Below are 18,490 nucleotides of genomic sequence, written 5' to 3' on the forward strand. Positions count from 1 at the left end.
TGTGCTCCTTTCCATGGTTTTTATCCAGATTTCTAATTTAACCTGCCCTCTCTTCCTCCCAGAGCCAGCATGGGTGCTCTCCCTGTGCTGCCTCCCCTGTGCCTCCTGGGCATTAATCACCAGGTCTCACCCACTCCCTGCTCCTGACTCTGCTTCCCCTCCCAGTCCCCAGCACCTTTGAACCTGGATGTTGGAAAACCAGCTCAGAGAGGCTGAGCCCTGCTCCTGATGTTCTCTTTGCTCCTTACTGAGCACTCAGCATCCCTGTGGGCTTCCCTGAGCCAGGGCTGACAGCAGGGATCGATCCTTGGCCATTCCTGAGCCCCCCAGACACAAAATCTCTGCCCTGCCATGGACCCTGTGCCCTCACTGCGCCATCCCTCCCTGGCACAGGGATGCACAGCTCCAGCACAGCCCTGGCAGCAGATGGGCACTGTGAGGCTGTGGAGGGCACGGGCACAAGGGTTTGCTCTGCCCTGGTGAGTCCCACTGCCCGTGGATCTCCTGCTGCTGCATCCCTGCCTGGCACTGAGTGCCACTGTGGCAGCACAGGCTGCAGTGACCGTGTCACACTGCCAGGACATGGCGTGGACAGTGAGCGAGTGGTGGTCACGGTGCTGGTGGCCAGCACAAGCTGGGTTTAGCTCAGGCCACAGCGAGAGGCCAGGGACAAATTGTGCCAGTGCCAAGAGGGCTTTTGCTGGGCTTGCAGGTGGCAGGGACAGCCCGTGCAGCCCTGCTGTGCCCTGGGGCAGCCTGTTGTGCTGAGCCTCCCCATGTGCCCTGCTCTGCGTCCCCCAGGCTGCCCGGGGCTCACAGTGCTGCTGCAGCTGCATGAGGGAGACTCTGGCTCAGCCTCCTGGCAGTTTTCTAGCAAATTCTGTCCCAAAACACAGCACTCCCTGTGGACAGGGTTTTCCCATTGGGCTTGAGAGCCTCCATTGCCTGCTGCCTGCTCTGAGGGGCAAGGCTGGGTAGGTGCCTCTGCCGAGCCACTGTGGAACCCTGGCAGCACCCCAGGATGGTTTGTGAGGTATGTGGGTCACTGCAAGGTGTTTAGGTCCCCAAAATGTGGTGGCAGCAGAGTGTTTCTAGCACACAGAGGCAGAAGGCTGCTGCAGCTCTTCCCAAGTCATGACCTGCACCTCCAGTCCCTCCTGTGCCTTTTATACCCCCACCACCACTTTCCAAGCTCCTGGTCCCCACTTCTTTGGGTGTCCATGGCTGTTGTGTGCCCAACTGCAACGAGCCATCCCGGATTTAGGGTAGAGCCACTCTGCCCTTGCAGGGAGAGCAAGTGGAGATGTGTCCTTCCTCCCACTTCCCAGAAAGGGGTGAGGAAACCTCCCCACGCCCCCAGAGCAGGCAGCACTGCCTGCGGGCAGGGGGAGCCCTGCCAGGGCTGGGACACGGCCCCAGCCCAGCCCCACACCAGGGAGGGCACGTGGCAGGAGTGTTGGCAGGGCCTGGGGGCGATGGCCCAGCCCTGGAGCTGTGGGGTGGGGGTCAGAGGCTGTGCCCGGTGGGCCAGCTCCATGTCCCGGCTCATCAGCGTCTCTGACACGGCGCCTTTGTTCTGGCCAGTCCCTCCTCCCCGCCATGTGCTGAGTTAGGGGTTTCAGTAATGCTCCCCTGGGCTCTGTCTCTATCTGGAGGCTATAAAAACCCAGCTGGAGGCTGCTGGACATGTCACCTCCCTGGGCACCAGTGCCTCACCCCAGGTAAGCGCTGGAGCCTGGGGCAGCTGCCCCAGTGCCCGTGGAGGGGCCTGGGAGTGAGCAGCTGTGGGAACAGGTGGAGGAGCATCCAAGATCTGGGGTCAGACCTCTCCTCAGCACTGGGAGCTGTGGTGGGGGTTGGGGGACTGGGGGCTGTCCCTGGCTGTGGCAGTGGCAGGTGTTGATGCTCAGTGCGGGCACACAGCTGACTCTGCAGTGCTCCCAGCTCAGCACTGCCCTGCCAGCACCAGGGCTTTGGCTCAGGGAGCTGCCAGTGGGAGGAGGAGTTTCCCTGGGCACGGGCAGGGATGTCTGCCAGGGCCAGGTGCCCACTGGGCCAGGTGCCCACTGCTCCACATGGCCCTGGTGGCAGCTCCAGCTGGGCAGGGAGAGCCGCAGAGCTCTTCATCTGCTCCAGCATGGAGCAACTCCCTTGTTGTCCCCCACATTGCTGTGAAAGGGGGACAACAAGGGCTCCCGAGTTCATTTCCATCTGGGCACAGAGGCAGCTTGAACTGTGCCCTTCCCCTGTGCTCTGGCAGAGCCACCATGAGCCACCGCTGCAAGAAATCCTCCGGTCTCTGGAAGGTATGGGAGCCCGGGCAGGACCAGCACCATGCCCTGTGAACACCCGGGAATGGGGCTGTGATATCTGCATCCCCAGAGCCTCCTGACTCCCTCCATTTCCCCCAGATGGTGGTGTGGGATGAGCCTTTCTTCCAGGGCAAGAGGCACGAGTTCACCACCGACTGCTACAGCACCCCGGAGCACGGCTTCAGCACCGTGCGCTCCTGCAAGATCGAGAGCGGGGCGTGAGTGGGGGTCCCGGGGCACTGCCACCCCACGGATAGCAGGGGGGTTGGAGCGTGGAGGCCTCCACAGCGCCTTTTGCTGCCCGAGCTGCCTCCTGCGGGCACCGCTGGGCGCAGCGAGCACAGCCCGGCTGTGAGAGGGGCGGTGGGCACGCCGGGGGTCTCACCCCTCCCGCCCCGGCAGGTGGGCAGGCTTCGAGCACTGCGGCTTCCAGGGGCAACAGTTCGTGCTGGAGCGCGGCGAGTACCCGTGCTGGGAGGCGTGGAGCGGCAGCAACGCCTACCACGTGGAGAGGATGTGCTCCTTCCGCCCCATCGCCTGCGCCGTGAGTGCCCCCGCCCCGGCTCCCCCCGCGGGGCGGCCCCCGGAGCCGACACCTGGCCAGGGTGGCAGTGCCAAAGCTGTGCCCGTCTCGGCCGCAGGACCACGGACGGAGCAGGCTGATGCTCTTTGAGGAGGAGAACTTCCAGGGCAAGCGGGCAGAGATGAGCGACGACTGCCCCTCGCTGCCCGCCCTGGGCTGGGGCAGCAGCACCGTGGGCTCCTTCCTTGTCCGCTCCGGAGCGTGAGTACCGGGGGTTCGCAGCCTGCCGGGACCGCCGGGGCGCGCAGAGGGGCCGAGGATGCTCTGGCAGAGGGACTGAGGATGCTGTGGCAGCGGGGCTGAGGATGCTGTGGCAGCGGGGCTGAGGATGCTGTGGCAACTGCAGGGCCGAGGATGCTGTGGCAGAGGGGCTGAGGATGCTGTGGCAGAGGGGCTGAGGATGCTGTGGCAGTGGGGCCGAGGATGCTGTGGCTGGGGGGCCGAGGATGCTGTGGCAGCTGCAGGGCTGAGGATGCTGTGGCAGCGGGGCCGAGGATTCTCTGGAAGCAGGGCCAAGGATGCTGTGGCAGGTGCAGGGCCGAGGATGCTCTGGCAGCTGCGGGGGCTCCGCGGTGCCGGCAGCCCCGGGTCACGGCGGCTCTCTGCTCTGTCGCAGGTGGGTCTGCTCGCAGTACCCGGGCTACCGGGGCTTCCAGTACCTCCTGGAGAGCGACAGCCCCGCGGGCGAGTACAAGCACGTGCGGGAGTGGGGGTCCCACGCGCAGACGGGCCAGGTCCAGTCCATCCGCAGGGTCCAGCAGTGACCGCGGTGCCGGAGCTCCCCCGCCCCGGGCCCCGTCTGTCCCCTGAGCGGGGACAAAGCTCAATAAAGGCTCACTTGTCCGAAGTGGCGCTGGCAATTGGCGATGAGGACCATGGGGGTGCATGGCCGGGAGTGATGCCATTCCCAGGGGCAGAGCGGGGCTCTGCAGGGGCAGGGATGAGGTGGAGGGGAATTTTTCTGCCCAGGTGCTCTGTAGGACCCCCACATCCCATGGCCCCACAGACACCATCTGCTCTTCCAGCACCTGCCAGGGGCTGAAAGGAGCTGCAGGATCAAGCAAATGTGCACCTATCCCTGAATCCTTGCAGACCCTGTACCCATCCCAGCACTCTCACCCGCCTGTACACACCCCTGCACCCATCCCAGCACCCATCCCTCACTCCCGCACACCCAGTGTGCAGCCAAAGCTGGAAATACAGCCGGGAAAGGCTGCTCTGGAAAAAAAAACAAAACTCATTTCAGAAGAGCTCTGGAGGAAACGTTTGATGTGGTGAAAATGTCCCATGCATGACATTTGCAGCAGCAAGGCCACCAGCGGAGGGAATGCTGCCCAGCAAGAGATTCTCTCCGCAGGAAATCACAATTAAAAAGGCTAAATAGAAGAAGAAACAAAAAGTTGTGGGATGGGCTGGATGAAACCCTCCTGCACCCCAGGGCAAGCCCGGCCAGGGAGACCCGAGGAGCGGAGCTTCCTGTCACCCCCCGTCCCGGGTACCGCCCTGTCCCTGCTCAGCTCCAGAGCCCTGGGGGGACGCGGGGTCCGGGAGCGGGGCCAGCACATGGCCAGGCACGGTGGGCAGCTGGCGGCGAGACCAGGGGTCCCTGGGGAGCCGGCGGGGACTTGGAGAACAATGCGGGAGCCCAGCAGCTGCAGAGCGCTGCGGAGGGGCTGTCACAAGCCCCGGGCGGGAGGGGAGCTGTCCCCGGCATGGGGGGGCTGTCCCTGGACAGGGCGGTGTCCCCAAGCCGGGCTGCTCTGTCTGCCATCCGTCCCCACCTCATCCTGCCCCCGTGTCCCCAGGGGTGGGTTCCACACCCCCTGTCCCCCTTGTCCTGTGTCCCCCGGGTCACACCCATGGCTGTGGTGAGCCCATCACGACAAACGATGCCTGGCAGGGGGTGACAGTGGCATTTACAGCGGCTGTCGTGGCAAAACGGTCCCCAGGGTCTCCTGCAGCGGGAGCGATGCGGGAGCGGTGCGGGGAAAAGGTGACTCGGCCGCATTTCCAGCATTAAAATTTAATGCGAGTTGCAGCATCCTCCTGCGCCGTAGGTAGGGCCGGGGGGGCCGGGGGCTGCTGGAGGAGGAGTTTGCTTGGCCGCCTCTTCCTCAGGGATGCTCTGGGAAAGCTCCAGCACAAAGGAGAGGCGCGGCGGGCAGGAGCCAGCGGAACCGGCGCCCCCCGGCCCCAGCGCGGCCCCCCGGAGCAGGTAACGCACCGCGGACACGGCTCCGCTCCCTGCGGGCGGGGATGGGCTCTGGGGGCGCGGGGAGCCCCGGGGGCCGCCCCCACCTCCGGGCGGGAGCAGGGGCGATGTCACCCCCGGGATTCGGGGGGTCCTGCGGGCGTCGCTCCGGGAGGTGCGGGGCCGGCGGATGCGGCTGATCCGCCCTCTCCATGCCCCAAAAATACCCCCATTCTCAATAGATTATTCCCTGGTTATAAATAACCCCAGGAGAGGCCCCCCCCACCCCGGCACGACTCTCTCCTGCCCCGGGGGGGACAGCCCGGGTCCCCTCCCTTTGTTAGGGCAGGAGCAGCCGCACATCCCGCAGCGCATTCCCGGCCACATCCCGGCCCGGTGATCCCGGTGGTCCCGGTCCTGAGGCAGCGCTGGGCAGCCTGGCCCCCCCATCGGACACTGACTGCAGTCCCCCCTCCCCCAAATCAGAACTAACTGCTGCACTGCTTGCTTATATATATATATATATATATATATATTATTTTTTTTTTTTTTTTTCAGAATCCTCATCAAGAATAGGGCTCCTGCCAGGTAAATGGATTCTTGCCTGATTTTCAATGCTCCTGGGAAGATTTGTAGCCAAAATGCTGTTTTAGTGCTTTGTCTCGAAGTCCCCATTTTCTCCTAAGGCTGACGATCCTAGGCGGGGGTTAGAGGCGAGGCTGGGCCAGCAGCCCCAGGGCACAGCCCAGCCCTTCCCTCCCCTCCGCGTTAACCTGGCAGACGCTTTTCTTGCGGAGCCATTTTCTCTCCCTCATTGTCTCGCAGCCTTTTGTGTGTGCGGGTAGGTCCTGCCCTGGGAGCCAGGAGGAGCCCAGAAATAATCAGATTTTCAGGCGTTGCGGGCTTGCAAGGAGCCTTTCACACCCTCACACCCCTTTTGTGCCGGGCTGCCCAGCCCCAGGGCTGCGGACAAAGGCAGCAGTGCCCGGCACCCCTGCAGCAGCACCGGAGCCTGGGCTGTGCCAGAGCCGGGGCTGTGCTGGATGGCAGCGAGGGTCGGGCAGAGCTGGCAGCGCACAGGGCCGGGGTGTCTGCCCACCCTGTGGCATCTGGGGGCTCAGGATGCCCGGATGCCACATCCCAGAGATCCTCTCTCTGGGATCTCTCGCCTGTTGTGCCTTCATCTCCCTCCTCCTGCCCCCAGTGGAGCTTGTGCTCCTCTTCCTCCCTCTCTCCTCACTCGAGGAGGGGGTTTAGCCCCATTTAATTCGGGTGCCCAGCCCCCAGGGCCACTGTATGTGCCACCCACACGTGTGGCAGAGGCAGCTCAAGCTCACGCCCAAGATGAGGGTTTAGCAGAGTCCTGTCTGCACAAAATTGCTTTTCCCTCCCTGTCCCCAGGGATGTGCTTCATTCCCAGGCCGCAGAGGCCATCCTGCCCCAGCACAGGCACCTCCCGCTCGGATCCAGCAGGGGATCCGTGTGCCAGATGCTCAGTGCCGTCTCCCCAGCTCATTCCCGCTGCTCCCACCGCAGCTGGGACGTGCTGTCCCCACGGCAGGGGCTGTCCTGCCGGCAGAGCTGCGGAGTGTGGTGACAATGAGCCGCGGGAAGCAGCTGAACTGCAGAGTCACCACAGCCCCGCTCCCCCGGGACCTGCTGCTGTCCTGGTCTGCCCAGGCGGGCAGGGCAGGGCAGGGCAGGGCAGGGCAGGGCACAGACATGGCCTGGCTGCTGGCACCGGCCACGTGTCCCCAGGTCCCCGAGGAGATGAAGCAGCGCTCACCACAGCACGGCTGTGACCACCAGTTGCCCCAGTTTAAGCAGTGCCTGTGAACAGCAGGGTCCCAGTGGCTCAGCTTTACCCCACAGCAGGGACAGAGGGGGCAGGGGCAGTGGCAATCAGTCCCTGCCTCCAGTGGGGTTGGGACAGATTGGGGCATTGCCACCATTTCTGGTGTGGTGGTTCCGATGCCCCTCCTGTGCCTGGTGCAGCTCCTTCACTCTGCAAGGGGACAGGGACAGGAAGGTCTGTGCCCAACCCTCCTGCCAGGCCCCTGGCTGGGCCGTGCCCGAGGATGGTGCCCTGTTTCTCTCCCTTTGCTGCGTTGGTTGTTTCTTTTGCAGCTGCTAATGACTGACCTGAGGTCTGTTCACACAGTCCCCTCGCTGCCCCACAGAGCCATGTGGAACAGGGGACATTGCACAGCACTCCTCTAGTGATGACCACAGGTAGGACTCTGGGGAGGGGACACAGGTAGTGCCAGCCCCATGCTCTTCCACCCCTTCATTAGAAGGGAGGTGCTGGGAAATTGGGATCATCCTTCCTCCTCAAGGCCCCATCTCCTGGAGGGTTCTTTCTGGGCCCCATCAGGGTGCACGGGTTCACACCATCCCCAGGGCCCCCTGCATGAGAGGATGTGTCCCCCACGTGTGCCCAGCAGTGGGGAGGGGGTGGCTGCCACAGCCCCGGGTCTCACAGCATCTCTGCTCCTCAGTGCCACCACCCCAGGGGCACGGCCCAGCTCCTGCCTGGCCAGACTGACCATGTCCAGAGGGGACCCAGGCTCAGGAGCTGCCATCACCACCAGGACACGATGCCAGAGCCAGGCTGGCCCCAGCAGAGCACCCTGGTACCCTCTGCCATGGCGTGGAGCCACCAGCCCAGCCACTGCAGGGGACACAGCCCAGGAGATGCGGTGGTGACATCCGAGGACACGGGGCTGAGCATGCACACGGTTCTCCTGCAAGGTGCTGGGGTGTCCTTGCCTCCCACTGCTGCCCCCAGGCCTGTCCCCTGCTCTGAGCACAGAGTAGGAGGAGGGAGAAGGAAAAGGGAGTGGGGGCAGAGCTGTGCCAGCTCCTCATGGTGACACGATGGGCAGAGCCCACAGGGGCTCTGTTTGTCCCCACTGATCCTGCCCTTCCCTCTGGCTCTTGGTGAAGTCCTGGTGCTTTCTGGAGCATCCTGGAGCTTGGGGAGGAGCATGGGCAGTGAATCCTCCTGCCATGGCCTCTGCAGTGGCCCTGTAAGGGTGGGACCCTGTCCTCACCAAGCAGCCACTCGGGCCCATGTCCCCACACAGGGACAAGGACAGGGGTACAGTGGGCCGGGGGCACACACAGCTCATGGCAGGTGTCACAGCCTTGGAGGCTGAACTGGAAAAGTGTCTCTTGGAGACCAGAGGAGCTCATGCTGTGGGAGGAGGTGACCCAGAGGGACTCAGGGCAGAGGCTTTCCTGGGTGCCCCATCCCAGCCCTGTTTCCTGGGGCACAGTGCTCCTGCAGCTCTTGGAGCAGTGCTCAGCCCCATGGAGAGGCAGCTTCTGATGGGGAGGGGGTGAGCTGTGGGTCACCTTTCCTCTGCTCCATGGTGGTTTTCCCTGCTGGACCTTCTCCTCCCTGCACGTGTAGTGGGAGCTGGGGCAGTCCTGGAGCAGCTGTCATGGTCTCTGCTGGAGCCCTTACCCCAGACACTGCCAGTGATTCTTTCCCCATCTCCTCTTCTGCTTCTTGAGCTCCTTCAGAGTCCTTTGGGCACTGCTGGGGCTGTGTCCTCCATGCATCCTGTCTCCCACCTTTCCCAGCACCAGGGGTGGGCAGCCCATGTTGTGAGGGGCCTCTGGTACCTCCCTGGCAGGGATCAGAGGGGCAGATGCCTGCTGAGCATTTCATTCAGGGACAGGTTCTGCTGCACCAGCTAAACCCTCCACTAACACCTTCCCAAACGCCAGAGCCCACAACCGCCTCCTGCTCTTGTGAGCCAGAGCCCTGCTGCTGACAGGCCTGGCTCTGCATGCTGCCAATATTAACCTACTAACCTGCTGGGACCCCTGTGCCCTCCCTGGGGCTGCCACAGCCCCTGGCACACGGACTAACCCACTAACCAGCCCAGCGCATGCCCTACTAACCCACAGCAGCCCTGCCTCGTGCCCACTAACCACGGCAGCAGCGCTGCCTTTAAAGGGGAACAGAAAAGCTGGGAAAAGGGTTTGGAGGTGCCAGGTGTCAGTGCCAGGCTGCACAGGCAGGGACAGGCAGGGGCAGCCCTGGAGAGAGCACTGGGCAGGAGTGGGGCTGGGCAGCTCCAGTCCTGGGCAGGAGAGGGGACTGCTGGTCCCTGGGTAGAGAGGGGACAGCAGCCCCTTCCCCAGCAGGAGAGGGGACAGCAGCCCCTGCCCTGGTCAGGAAAGGGGAGCAGCAGCCCTTGCCCCAGACAGGAGAGGGAACCAGCAGCCCCTGGCCCGGGCTGCCCTCGGCAGCATGAGGAGAGGGTTTCTCCCCACTCGCCCTGCCCAGCTCTGCCTGTGGAGCCTGGTGCTGACTAGGAGCCTAAAACGGTTTTATCAGCAGAAGCTTTTCAGTTCCTTTTTAAGCCAGTGGATCTCTGTTACTAACACATTCCTGAACTGAATTAAACAAACTAACCATTGCTGCTTTTCTCTTCATTTCTCTTCCAGTGTGTGTGTCCTGTAAGGCAGACCAGCGCCCTGCTTCTGTTACTAACCTGTTCTTCTGTTCCCACTGTACTAATCCTCCCTGACTCTTTCTCTCTTGCTACTAACAACTCTCTTTGCACTTTGCCTCTCGGGTGCTGTTTGCCATGACAAGTGACAGTGGCTCCTCCTGGACTTACTCACCTGCAGCACTCGATTTTCCGTGCTGCTGAGCATCCCTGGCTCCCGTTTGGTACCATGGGAAAGAAGATAGATGCTCAGCCTGGGGTGCTTTGAATATTTCCCTCTTGGCCTGTTTTCCCAAGAAATTTCACGTGGCACAATGAGGAGAAGAGGCTGAGTGGCAAAAGGACAGTACAAAGCCATTAATGGCTGTAGAGGCCCAGCAAACCCAGTTTGCAGAGAGATTCAGCCACAGAGCAAAGCTGTTGCCATGAGCCTGTGCTTGGGGCTCTCCTGAGGCCCCAGGTCACCTGTCATGGGGAATGTTCTCGTGCTGCTCCCAGCATTGGCGCTCCTGGGCTCCTCTCTTCCCCCTCTGTGTCTCTCCACAGTTTCTCTTGTGCCTGGTGCATGTGGAAGCCTCTGCTGGCAGCGTGGCCCTGACTAACTCAGCTCTGTGTCACTGTCCCACTGCAGGCTCCCCTGGCCCCAGCCAAGGACAGGGCTGGGCAGTGGGTGTCACAGGTGATGGGGGCACAGCCTGGCCTTTGCTTTCTGTCCAGATGAACATCCCCAGCCTCTGCAGGGACCCTGCCAGGGTGAAGGATCCAGGCCCTGGCCTGCTGCTGGGGGTTTGGCACGTGGCAAGGCACTGATGGCATTCAGGCTGCCATGACCAGGGGGACAGAGCCAAGCTGTCCCTGTGTGCCAGCAGAGGATGGTGGCCCTGTGCTGCTGGGCGGATATGCCAGACTGTGGCAGCTCTCTCAGGGGGGCAGACCCAGACAGGGCCCAGCTCTGGCTGCTCTTTCTTGGCTCTGCCCTGTGCTCGCTGCTCTCATGGCCAGGGCTTCCCCAGACCTGTGTCACTGGCTGATGTCACTGTCACCGAAGGCAGAGCCAGAGGGGTCTCCTGGGTGGTCCCATGACAGTGCCACCTCCCTTGCTAGGCACTGAGCCCAGCCTGCTCCTTCAGTTGGGGGGGTCTCATTCAGGCTGTTGGGGGTCCCCTCCCCACCCAGCTCTGTGTCTGTCCAGCCTCCACCTCATCCCACTGATCCCCCAGTGCCACCAGGATGGGTTTTAGGGCTGGTGCTCCTGTGTTCGATGGAAAGGGGAGACAGGGGCAGAGTAGGGAGCACAGAGACAGGAATGGGACAGGAGGATGAGCCAGGTCAGGCCCAGGGTGAGCAGGTTCAGGGCTCCTGCACAGGACAGGAGCAGCACCAGCACGGGGCTGGAGTTGTCAGAGCCCATCTCTGTGAGGGACTCTCCTCCCCACCCCACCCCACAGACCCCCCCTTTCTGCTCCAGAGCAGCCCCCTGTGCACAGGGGGACCTCCCAAGGCTGGTCACCCAGGGGAGCTGTGGGACCACGAGTCACCTCCATGGCAGAGGATGGCAGATGTCACCCTGCACAGCCTGCACAGTGGGGACAGGCCACCAGTGCCCGTGGGTGGCTGCTCCACCCCTCAGAGCAGGGCAGGAGGGCAGAGAGGCTCCACCAAACAACCAGGTCACTCCTTTGCCCTGCTCCTGCACCTCAGGGCTCCCTGTCCCTGCTCCCCAGTCCCCGTGGCTGGCAGGAGTCGATCTGTCTGTCTGTTCATCCCTCTCTGCTGTGTGGAGAGGGGCAGGATGTGCAGCCCCCCTTCCTTCCAGCTGTGGTGGTGGACGTGTGGCCAGGGCAGCCCAGCAGTGACACGGGCAGAGCTGAGCCCTGGGGACACTGTCCTGCCCAGGCTGGTCAGGGCTGCCCCTGCTCTGCGGGCACAGCCACGCTGGCTGGGCACTGGCCAGGAGTCCCACAAGTGCCCACAGCCCCGAGGATGTCCCCACAGCCCCGAGGATGTCCCCACTGCCTGTAAAGTCTACTGTGAACATGGCAAGTGTGCAACCACCTCGCTGTCTTTGTTTTCTGTCTCTGTGCAGCGTGGGGGGCTGGGGGACCCTGTGAGGCTGGGCTGGGGGTGCCCCAGCTCCCATGGGGGGCACGGGGGGCCAGGACAGGCCATTCTCACCGCAGCCACCTCGGGGACCGGGGCCACCGGGGACCGGGCGGGACCGGAGGGGCGCTGGGTGGGTGAAGGGGAGAAGGAGGGCAGGAGAAGGAGGATGGGGACCCCGGGAACCCCCGGGAACCCCCGGGAACCCCCGGGCACCCCCGGGCAGCCCGGCTGGTGGCTCTGGGGACGCGGGGCCGTCACCCAGCGCGGGGAGCGGGGCGGGCACGGAGCCCACGGCGCCCCCGAGCCGGGGCAGCCCCGGGGGCCGGCGGGGGCAGCGCGGCGGGGGCTGCGGGGGCTCTCGGCGGTGCCGGGCCGGGCTCGGAGGGGGCGGCAGGTGGAGCTCGTGCTCCAGCAAAGCCCGGCGGCCCCGCTGCCTCCCTGGAAGTGCCCGAGGCCAGGATGGATGGATGGGGCTCGGAGCGGCCAACCTGAGATAGTGGAAGGTGTCGCTGCCCACGGGAAATGGAAGGAATGAGATTTAAATGCCTTCCGTCACAAACCATCCCACGGTTCTGCGGTCCCAGCCTGGCACACAGAGAGCGGGACGCGGCTCCCGCCTGCCTTGCTGCGGAGGGGGAGCCTGGAGACCCCCGGCTCTGGGGAGGGCTCCCGGCTCCATCCCGTCCCGGGGAGAGGGAGGGCAGCGGCCGAGCTGCCGCGTTTATTTCCCCAGCGTTTCGTGGTGTCACAGCGAGAGCCCCCAGCCCGTGTTGACAGGAAAAATTTGCTCATTTGCATCAAATTGCGATTCTGTGGAATGGATCCGGGGCGTTTTGGGGAGCGGCTGCGAGCGCGAGGCTCTGCCACAGAGGGGCCCTGCGGGAAGGGCTCTGCCGGAGGGATCGGGAATGCCCCGATCACCTTTCCCAAATGCCGAAATCACCTTTCCCAAATGCCCCAATCACCTTTCCCAAATGCCCCAGTCACCTTTCCCAAATGCCCCAATCACCTTTCCCAAATGCCCCGATCACCTTTCCCAAATGCCCCAGTCACCTTTCCCAAATGCCCCAATCACCTTTCCCAAATGCCCCGATCACCTTTCCCAAATGCCCCAGTTACCTTTCCCAAATGCCCCGATCACCTTTCCCAAATGCCCCAGTTACCTTTCCCAAATGCCCCGATCACCTTTCCCAAATGCCCAAATCACCTTTCCCAAATGCCCCAGTTACCTTTCCCAAATGCCCAAATCACCTTTCCCAAATGCCCCAGTTACCTTTCCCAAATGCCCAAATCACCTTTCCCAAATGCCCCAGTTACCTTTCCCAAATGCTTCAATCACCTTTCCCAAATGCCCCGATCACCTTTCCCAAATGCCCCAGTTACCTTTCCCAAATGCCCCAGTTACCTTTCCCAAATGCTTCAATCACCTTTCCCAAATGCCCCAGTCACCTTTCCCAAATGCCCCAATCACCTTTCCCAAATGCCCCAGTCACCTTTCCCAAATGCCCCGATCACCTTTCCCAAATGCCCCGATCACCTTTCCCAAATGCTCCAATCACCTTTCCCAAATGCCCCAGCGCTGCTCCCGGCCGTGCAGCTGCCGAGGGAGCCAGGGAAGCAGGCAGGGATTCAGCCCAGGCAGCAGCTCCACGTCCACAGCTCTGCCCGAGTCCCTGCACTGCACAGGATCAGCGTCTCTGTTCCCACTTCTGCAAATAGGGCATCGAAAACCCCACAGATCTTCCCCTCCCTTTCGGCCGGCAGGCAGATGCAGCAGCTGTCACACAGTCACACCCTTATCCAGGATTTTCTCAGATCCTGGAGCTTTATCCCGGGAAGCATTCTGTGTTTGCTGTCCCCAGCACCTCACAGGGACACAGCCGGGCTTTGAGCCACCTTAAGTGGGAAAAGTCGCAAACTGCGGGCATCCGCCCTGCCTGCAGCTCCCCTGGGGCTGCTGAGCAGTGCCCCAGGGTGCCTGCTCACCCTGGGCAAGGAAAATCCTCCTTAACTCCACCCCTGCCCACCGTCTGCTGCCCCCTTTCCCCCAGCCAGCTCTGTCCATCCCATATCTTGCAGCGAGCAGAGCCAAGAGCCACATGTGGAATACTGAGTGAGGCTGGAGCTGAAGGCAGGACATCCTGGCCCATCTTGAAGCAATTAAAGTATCACTTACAGAGCTCTGAGCCGCCTCTGGTCCTTCCCTCTTCCACACTGCAGAACAAGGCAGGGGCTGGGGCTTGGTTGGGCACCAGGATAAAGCTTTCAGCTGTCAGAAAGCAGGTTTTTGGTTGAGTACCAGGGAAAAATTATTCCCTCTGAGGGTGGTGAAGCCCTGGCTGTGGCTGGAAGTGCCCAAGGCCGGGTTGGATGGGGTTTGGAGCAACCTGGGGTAGTGGAAGGTGTCTCTGGCAGGGATGGCACTGGATGGGCTTTAAGGTCCTTTCCAACCCAAATCATTCTGTGATTCCATGTCATGCCAGGGGGTCCCAGATCCTGATTTCTCTGGGATGAACCCTGTTTGGGCTCTTCCCTCCACCGGGAGCAGCTCCAGGCCCGAGCAGCCACACTCTCATTAATATGTGGGATTGTGAGGCGATCCATAATTAGATGCTAACTGAGTTTTCTCTAAGTTGGGTGAGGGAAGGTCACCAAGGTAGGACTGGAGTCAGCTTATTGTTATTATCAATCAATAACCTATTTATTTTCCAACATTCCTATTAACCTCTGCGAGCCACTCGCTGTTTCCCTATGAAAGGGCTGTGCTGCTGCTTTGCTGACTGGACAACTCTGATTGAAAATGGAGCAGTGACCCGACCCCAAAAGCAGAATCCAATTAAAATCATTTTCATTTGTAGATTAATATCTCTTAACATGTTCTACATCCCTTGCTTCAGCATTTCACACAGGAGCTGCTGCCTCGTTACACCAGTGCCAGTATCAGCGGTGCCATAGGAAAATAATTACAATTAATTAGACATGGAGACAATTAGGACTGTCCTTTTCCGGGACTGAGGGACAGTGCCCAGCTGTGGTGTGGCACTCCCATGGTGGCAGTGGGACAGGGCTGCTGTGCTTGGGGCAGGACAAGGAGGTCTCAGGGTCTGGCTCCTTGTGGCCCTGTCCAAGCACAGGGAAGGAGGGAGGCTGAGGGTCCCTGCTGGTCCATCCTGTGCTGATGGAAGAGGTCCCCAATCATGGGGGTTCATCACATCGTGGTGGGTCCCATCCTTGTCCCCTCCCTGGTGCTGGGCATTGCTGAGCGCAGGAATTGCCGGATCCAGCTCGGTCTCAAGGTAAAGTCTATTATTAATAACGTGACTTTGATAATAAAAAGATTAAAATTAGGTTTATGGTTTGCCGACTGCCCTTTCCACGCTGTAATCATCCCTCATCCATATTCATGAGCCTCTCATTAGTAACCACTGCTTACAAGGCGGCTAAACAGCCCAACCCTTCAGCAGCCACCATCTCCTTAACTGCTTAACTTGCTCGCTGATTACCAACATCAAATTAACTCTGCAGAACGGATCTAATAAGCTTCCCGGTGGCTTCAAACCTCCTTGAAAATTGCTCTGATGTCTCCATGGGGCCCTATTAAAAAAAATCCTTCCCCTGTGAGTATAGCAGGGAGCGCATCGGGCGGCGGCCGCGGCGCTGCCGGTGCCCAGCCCTGCCCGGTGCCCCGGGGCAGCTTCCCGGGAGCTCCCGCGGTGCCCGGCGGAGCGGCCCCGCTCCGTGTGGTGCCTTTGCACCGGGAACAGCTTTTTGAAATGATGAGCTGTTTTCCCTGATCCTTCATTAAATACTCCAAGACTTAATTTCGCTATTTGGTAGCTCGGGGGTTGTGTAACAAAAGAATAAATAAGAACGACCTTTCCATTTAATTACTTTTTTTTTTTTTTAAGATGTGGGAAATGCCTCGGCTCTCTGGCAGAGGGTGTGTGGAGCTCTGGGGATGTTTAGGAGTGATGGGACCGGCCTGGTGATGCTGGCTCCGGTCGGGGCCAGGTTTGGGGACCCACAGTGCTGGGGACAGTGCAGAGGACAAGCCACGGGCTGGGGATGACGCCTGGCACAGAGCACGGGGGCGGCTCCCTGGCAATGAACTCCGAGTGTTTCAGCAGCGGCCATGTGGAGGAACGCCAGGGAGCCTTCATCCCTCATTGCCATGGCAACCGTGCACAGGGATGGAGAGCTGAGGGGCCTGGGGGGATGCATCCCTCCCGGTGCACAGACCTCCACCGGGGGCGGCTGCTGAGACACCCCCAAAACCCCTTCTGGCTGCACCCTCTGGGATGTCGAGGGCCTCCATGGGCAGATCCAGCCCACCTGGGGCTCAGAAGCCCCTGGGTGCAGCCAGGTGGGATGGAGATCACCCTTGGGGCAGCAGGCAGGGCTGGCTGCATCCCCCTCTGTGCCAGGCGCCAGGCTGAGCCCCCCAGCCCCTGTGCCATGCCCCCTCACCCCCTGCCCTGCCTGGCGCTGATGAAGAGACCTGGGTGGCTGCAAATTCCCACATCCAGCCCGTATTTCCTGCCTGCTGGAGAGAGCATCCTGCAGCGGGCACAGACAGGGAGATTTAGGAGGCAGGAGGTGGAGAATTTGTGTACAGGCTCCTGCTTGGTGCCCCCAGGGGCTGGGGGCTGGAGGAGCAGCTGCTGGCACTGCGTCCCCTGGCCCCTGAGTGAAGGACAGGGATCCTCCAGCGGGTCCTGAGCCCTGGAACCCAACCTTGGGGTGCTCACCAGAGCCAGCAGTGTCCCCCTGCATGGTTAGAGGGGTCAGGGACCAGGCTGTGTGCCCATCTCCTGCCCCAGGCTGGGCAGAGGATCCTGTGGCCCTGCTGCACAAAATCCCAGCCCTACACCATCCTTGTCCTGCACCATCCCAGCCCTACAACGTCCCAACCCTACACCATCCCATCCTACACCATCTCTGACCCACATTATCCTGGTCCCACATCATCCCTGTCCCACACCATCCCTGTCCCACATTATCCCTGTCCCACACCATCCCTGTCCCACATTATCCCTTTCCTGCACCATCCCTGTCCCTGAGCTGCAGGGCACACAGGCTGGGGCAGGGGTACAAGTCCAGTTGAGCAGGTGAGGAAGGAGATCCTCATCCTCCTGCCCAGCCAGAGGAGACCTTCCCAGCTGGCTCCAGCCCAGCTCAGAGCTGGGGCACCTTGGGAAGGCAGAATTCCACACCCTGGTCCCTCAATTTCACTCCACATCCCTCTCCCACTACCCCCTCCCTGCATATTCTCCCCAGATTCAGGCTGATATTAATATTGGCTTATTTCAAGCTTTCAGCCCACTTTCTCTGAAGAAAATATTTATCCTGAGCTCCATTTTCCATTTCTTTTCAATTACCCAGGGCGGATCACCGCCCCACAACTCTCCTCTTTAGCCATGAACACAAATCCTATTGCCTTTCCTCTTTCCGTGTATTTGCCCTTTGATTTAAGCTGCATTTTCTCCTGTTTTCATCAGTTCTGGCCCTCTCCTGCTGTATATCTCCCTGTTTATCTACTTTCCAAAGGCCTCCCCCTATTTCTCTGGCCTGGATCAATACAGCTGCAGAACCAACTGGCAGCTCCTTGCTGCTGCTGCCTGTAGTTTTTCTTAGGGGACTTGTCCAGTATTTCTTGTTAAGCTTCTGTCTCAGCTTGTTCCATTTCTCATTAGGTTTTAGCACTGGCATTGTAGTATTTCTTGCATTTCCATGCTGCCCAGTGGATCTCTTGGAATTCTTAATGTTGAGGCTTAAAGCCTCCTCTTTAGTGGGCTCCTGGGTTCCTCCCCAGCAGGCTGGAAGTGCTGAGCAGTGAGACATTTGGATTTTCATGTGGAGAAAAGAATTCCTCTGGCTCCAAGCCACTTGGATTTTCTTTTCAGGTGGAGAAAAGAATCCCTCTGGCTCCAAGCCGGGGCCAGGAGCTTTTCTTACCAAAGAGGTGATGGGGATTAATTTACATTTTACAGCGTTTTTACCAGCGGATGCATTTCCTGGGGCTGTTGTGGGTGGCAGTGCCAGAGGGTGGAGGAAGGATGGGATGGCTGGAAGGGCCGAGTGTGGCAGCTCCCTGAGCTCCCTCTGTGCCCTCAAAACCCAAACCCCTCCATCCCTGCCCACCAGCACACATCCTGGCTATTCCAAAGGGGTTGTTTTTTCCACCATCCCTCCCAGAATTTTCCTTCCAAGAGAAAAGCTGCTGTTAAAACCCAGCCCAGCTTTGCAGCTGTCAGGAGCCAGCAGATGTATTGCTCTCATGGCTGCATCCCTGAGTATTAAACACGACGTGCAGCCACCACCACGCAATATTTCCTGGGATGCCACAGCTCTGCAGGAGCCAGGCACTGTCCTTTAAAATCAAACCAATTTTTCCTGTCTCCTCCACAGAATAGTTTTATTTATCCACACTCCACCAGCTGTTACTGCAGGTTAACCAAGGGTTGTAAAAACACTTTTTAAACATCCTTTAACTTTGCGTGGTTTGTTATTGAAATTGCTCATCTTGGATTGAGGGGTTTTTCTTTATCAGGTTGGGGTAAAACAGGGAAATCTGGCCCTTCCCTGCCTTGCAGAGTGCTCTGACCCTGGAGCTTGGATCCTTCCTGGGGCTGTGGAGCTGCTCCACATTGTCTGGGAGGGAGGGAGATTCCAGGGATGGGGATTGAGGGATGGGGGTTGAGGGATGGGGATTGCAGGGATGGGGATTGCAGGGATGGGGATTGAGGGATGGGGATTGAGGGATGGGAATTTCAGGGATGGAGATTTCAGGGATGGGGATTGAGGGATGGGAATTACAGGGATGGGGATTGCAGGG

At 60.7% G+C, this 18,490-nt stretch overlaps 1 protein-coding gene and 1 long non-coding RNA gene across 2 annotated transcripts; both read left to right on the forward strand.

The window, feature by feature from the left end:
* The first annotated feature begins 2,267 nt into the window (after nt 1–2,267).
* On the forward strand, nt 2,268–3,742 carry CRYBA4 (crystallin beta A4). The gene is made up of 5 exons (XM_071445266.1): nt 2,268–2,306; nt 2,412–2,530; nt 2,715–2,856; nt 2,954–3,096; nt 3,512–3,742. Exons 1-5 carry the CDS (start codon nt 2,268–2,270, stop codon nt 3,657–3,659), a joined length of 591 nt encoding a protein of 196 aa, XP_071301367.1. The 3' UTR covers nt 3,660–3,742.
* Nucleotides 3,743–4,870: 1,128 nt separating this feature from the next.
* Nucleotides 4,871–11,606, forward strand: LOC139598642 (uncharacterized). Its single transcript, XR_011681969.1, has 3 exons — nt 4,871–5,110; nt 5,645–7,318; nt 7,585–11,606. It is a non-coding gene; the product is annotated as an uncharacterized lncRNA (long non-coding RNA).
* Nucleotides 11,607–18,490: the final 6,884 nt, after the last annotated feature.

The sequence above is a fragment of the Agelaius tricolor genome, unplaced genomic scaffold (genome assembly GCF_023055355.1).
Source record: "Agelaius tricolor isolate 1412-34295 unplaced genomic scaffold, bAgeTri1.0.p SCAF_20, whole genome shotgun sequence".
Lineage (NCBI taxonomy): Eukaryota > Metazoa > Chordata > Aves > Passeriformes > Icteridae > Agelaius > Agelaius tricolor.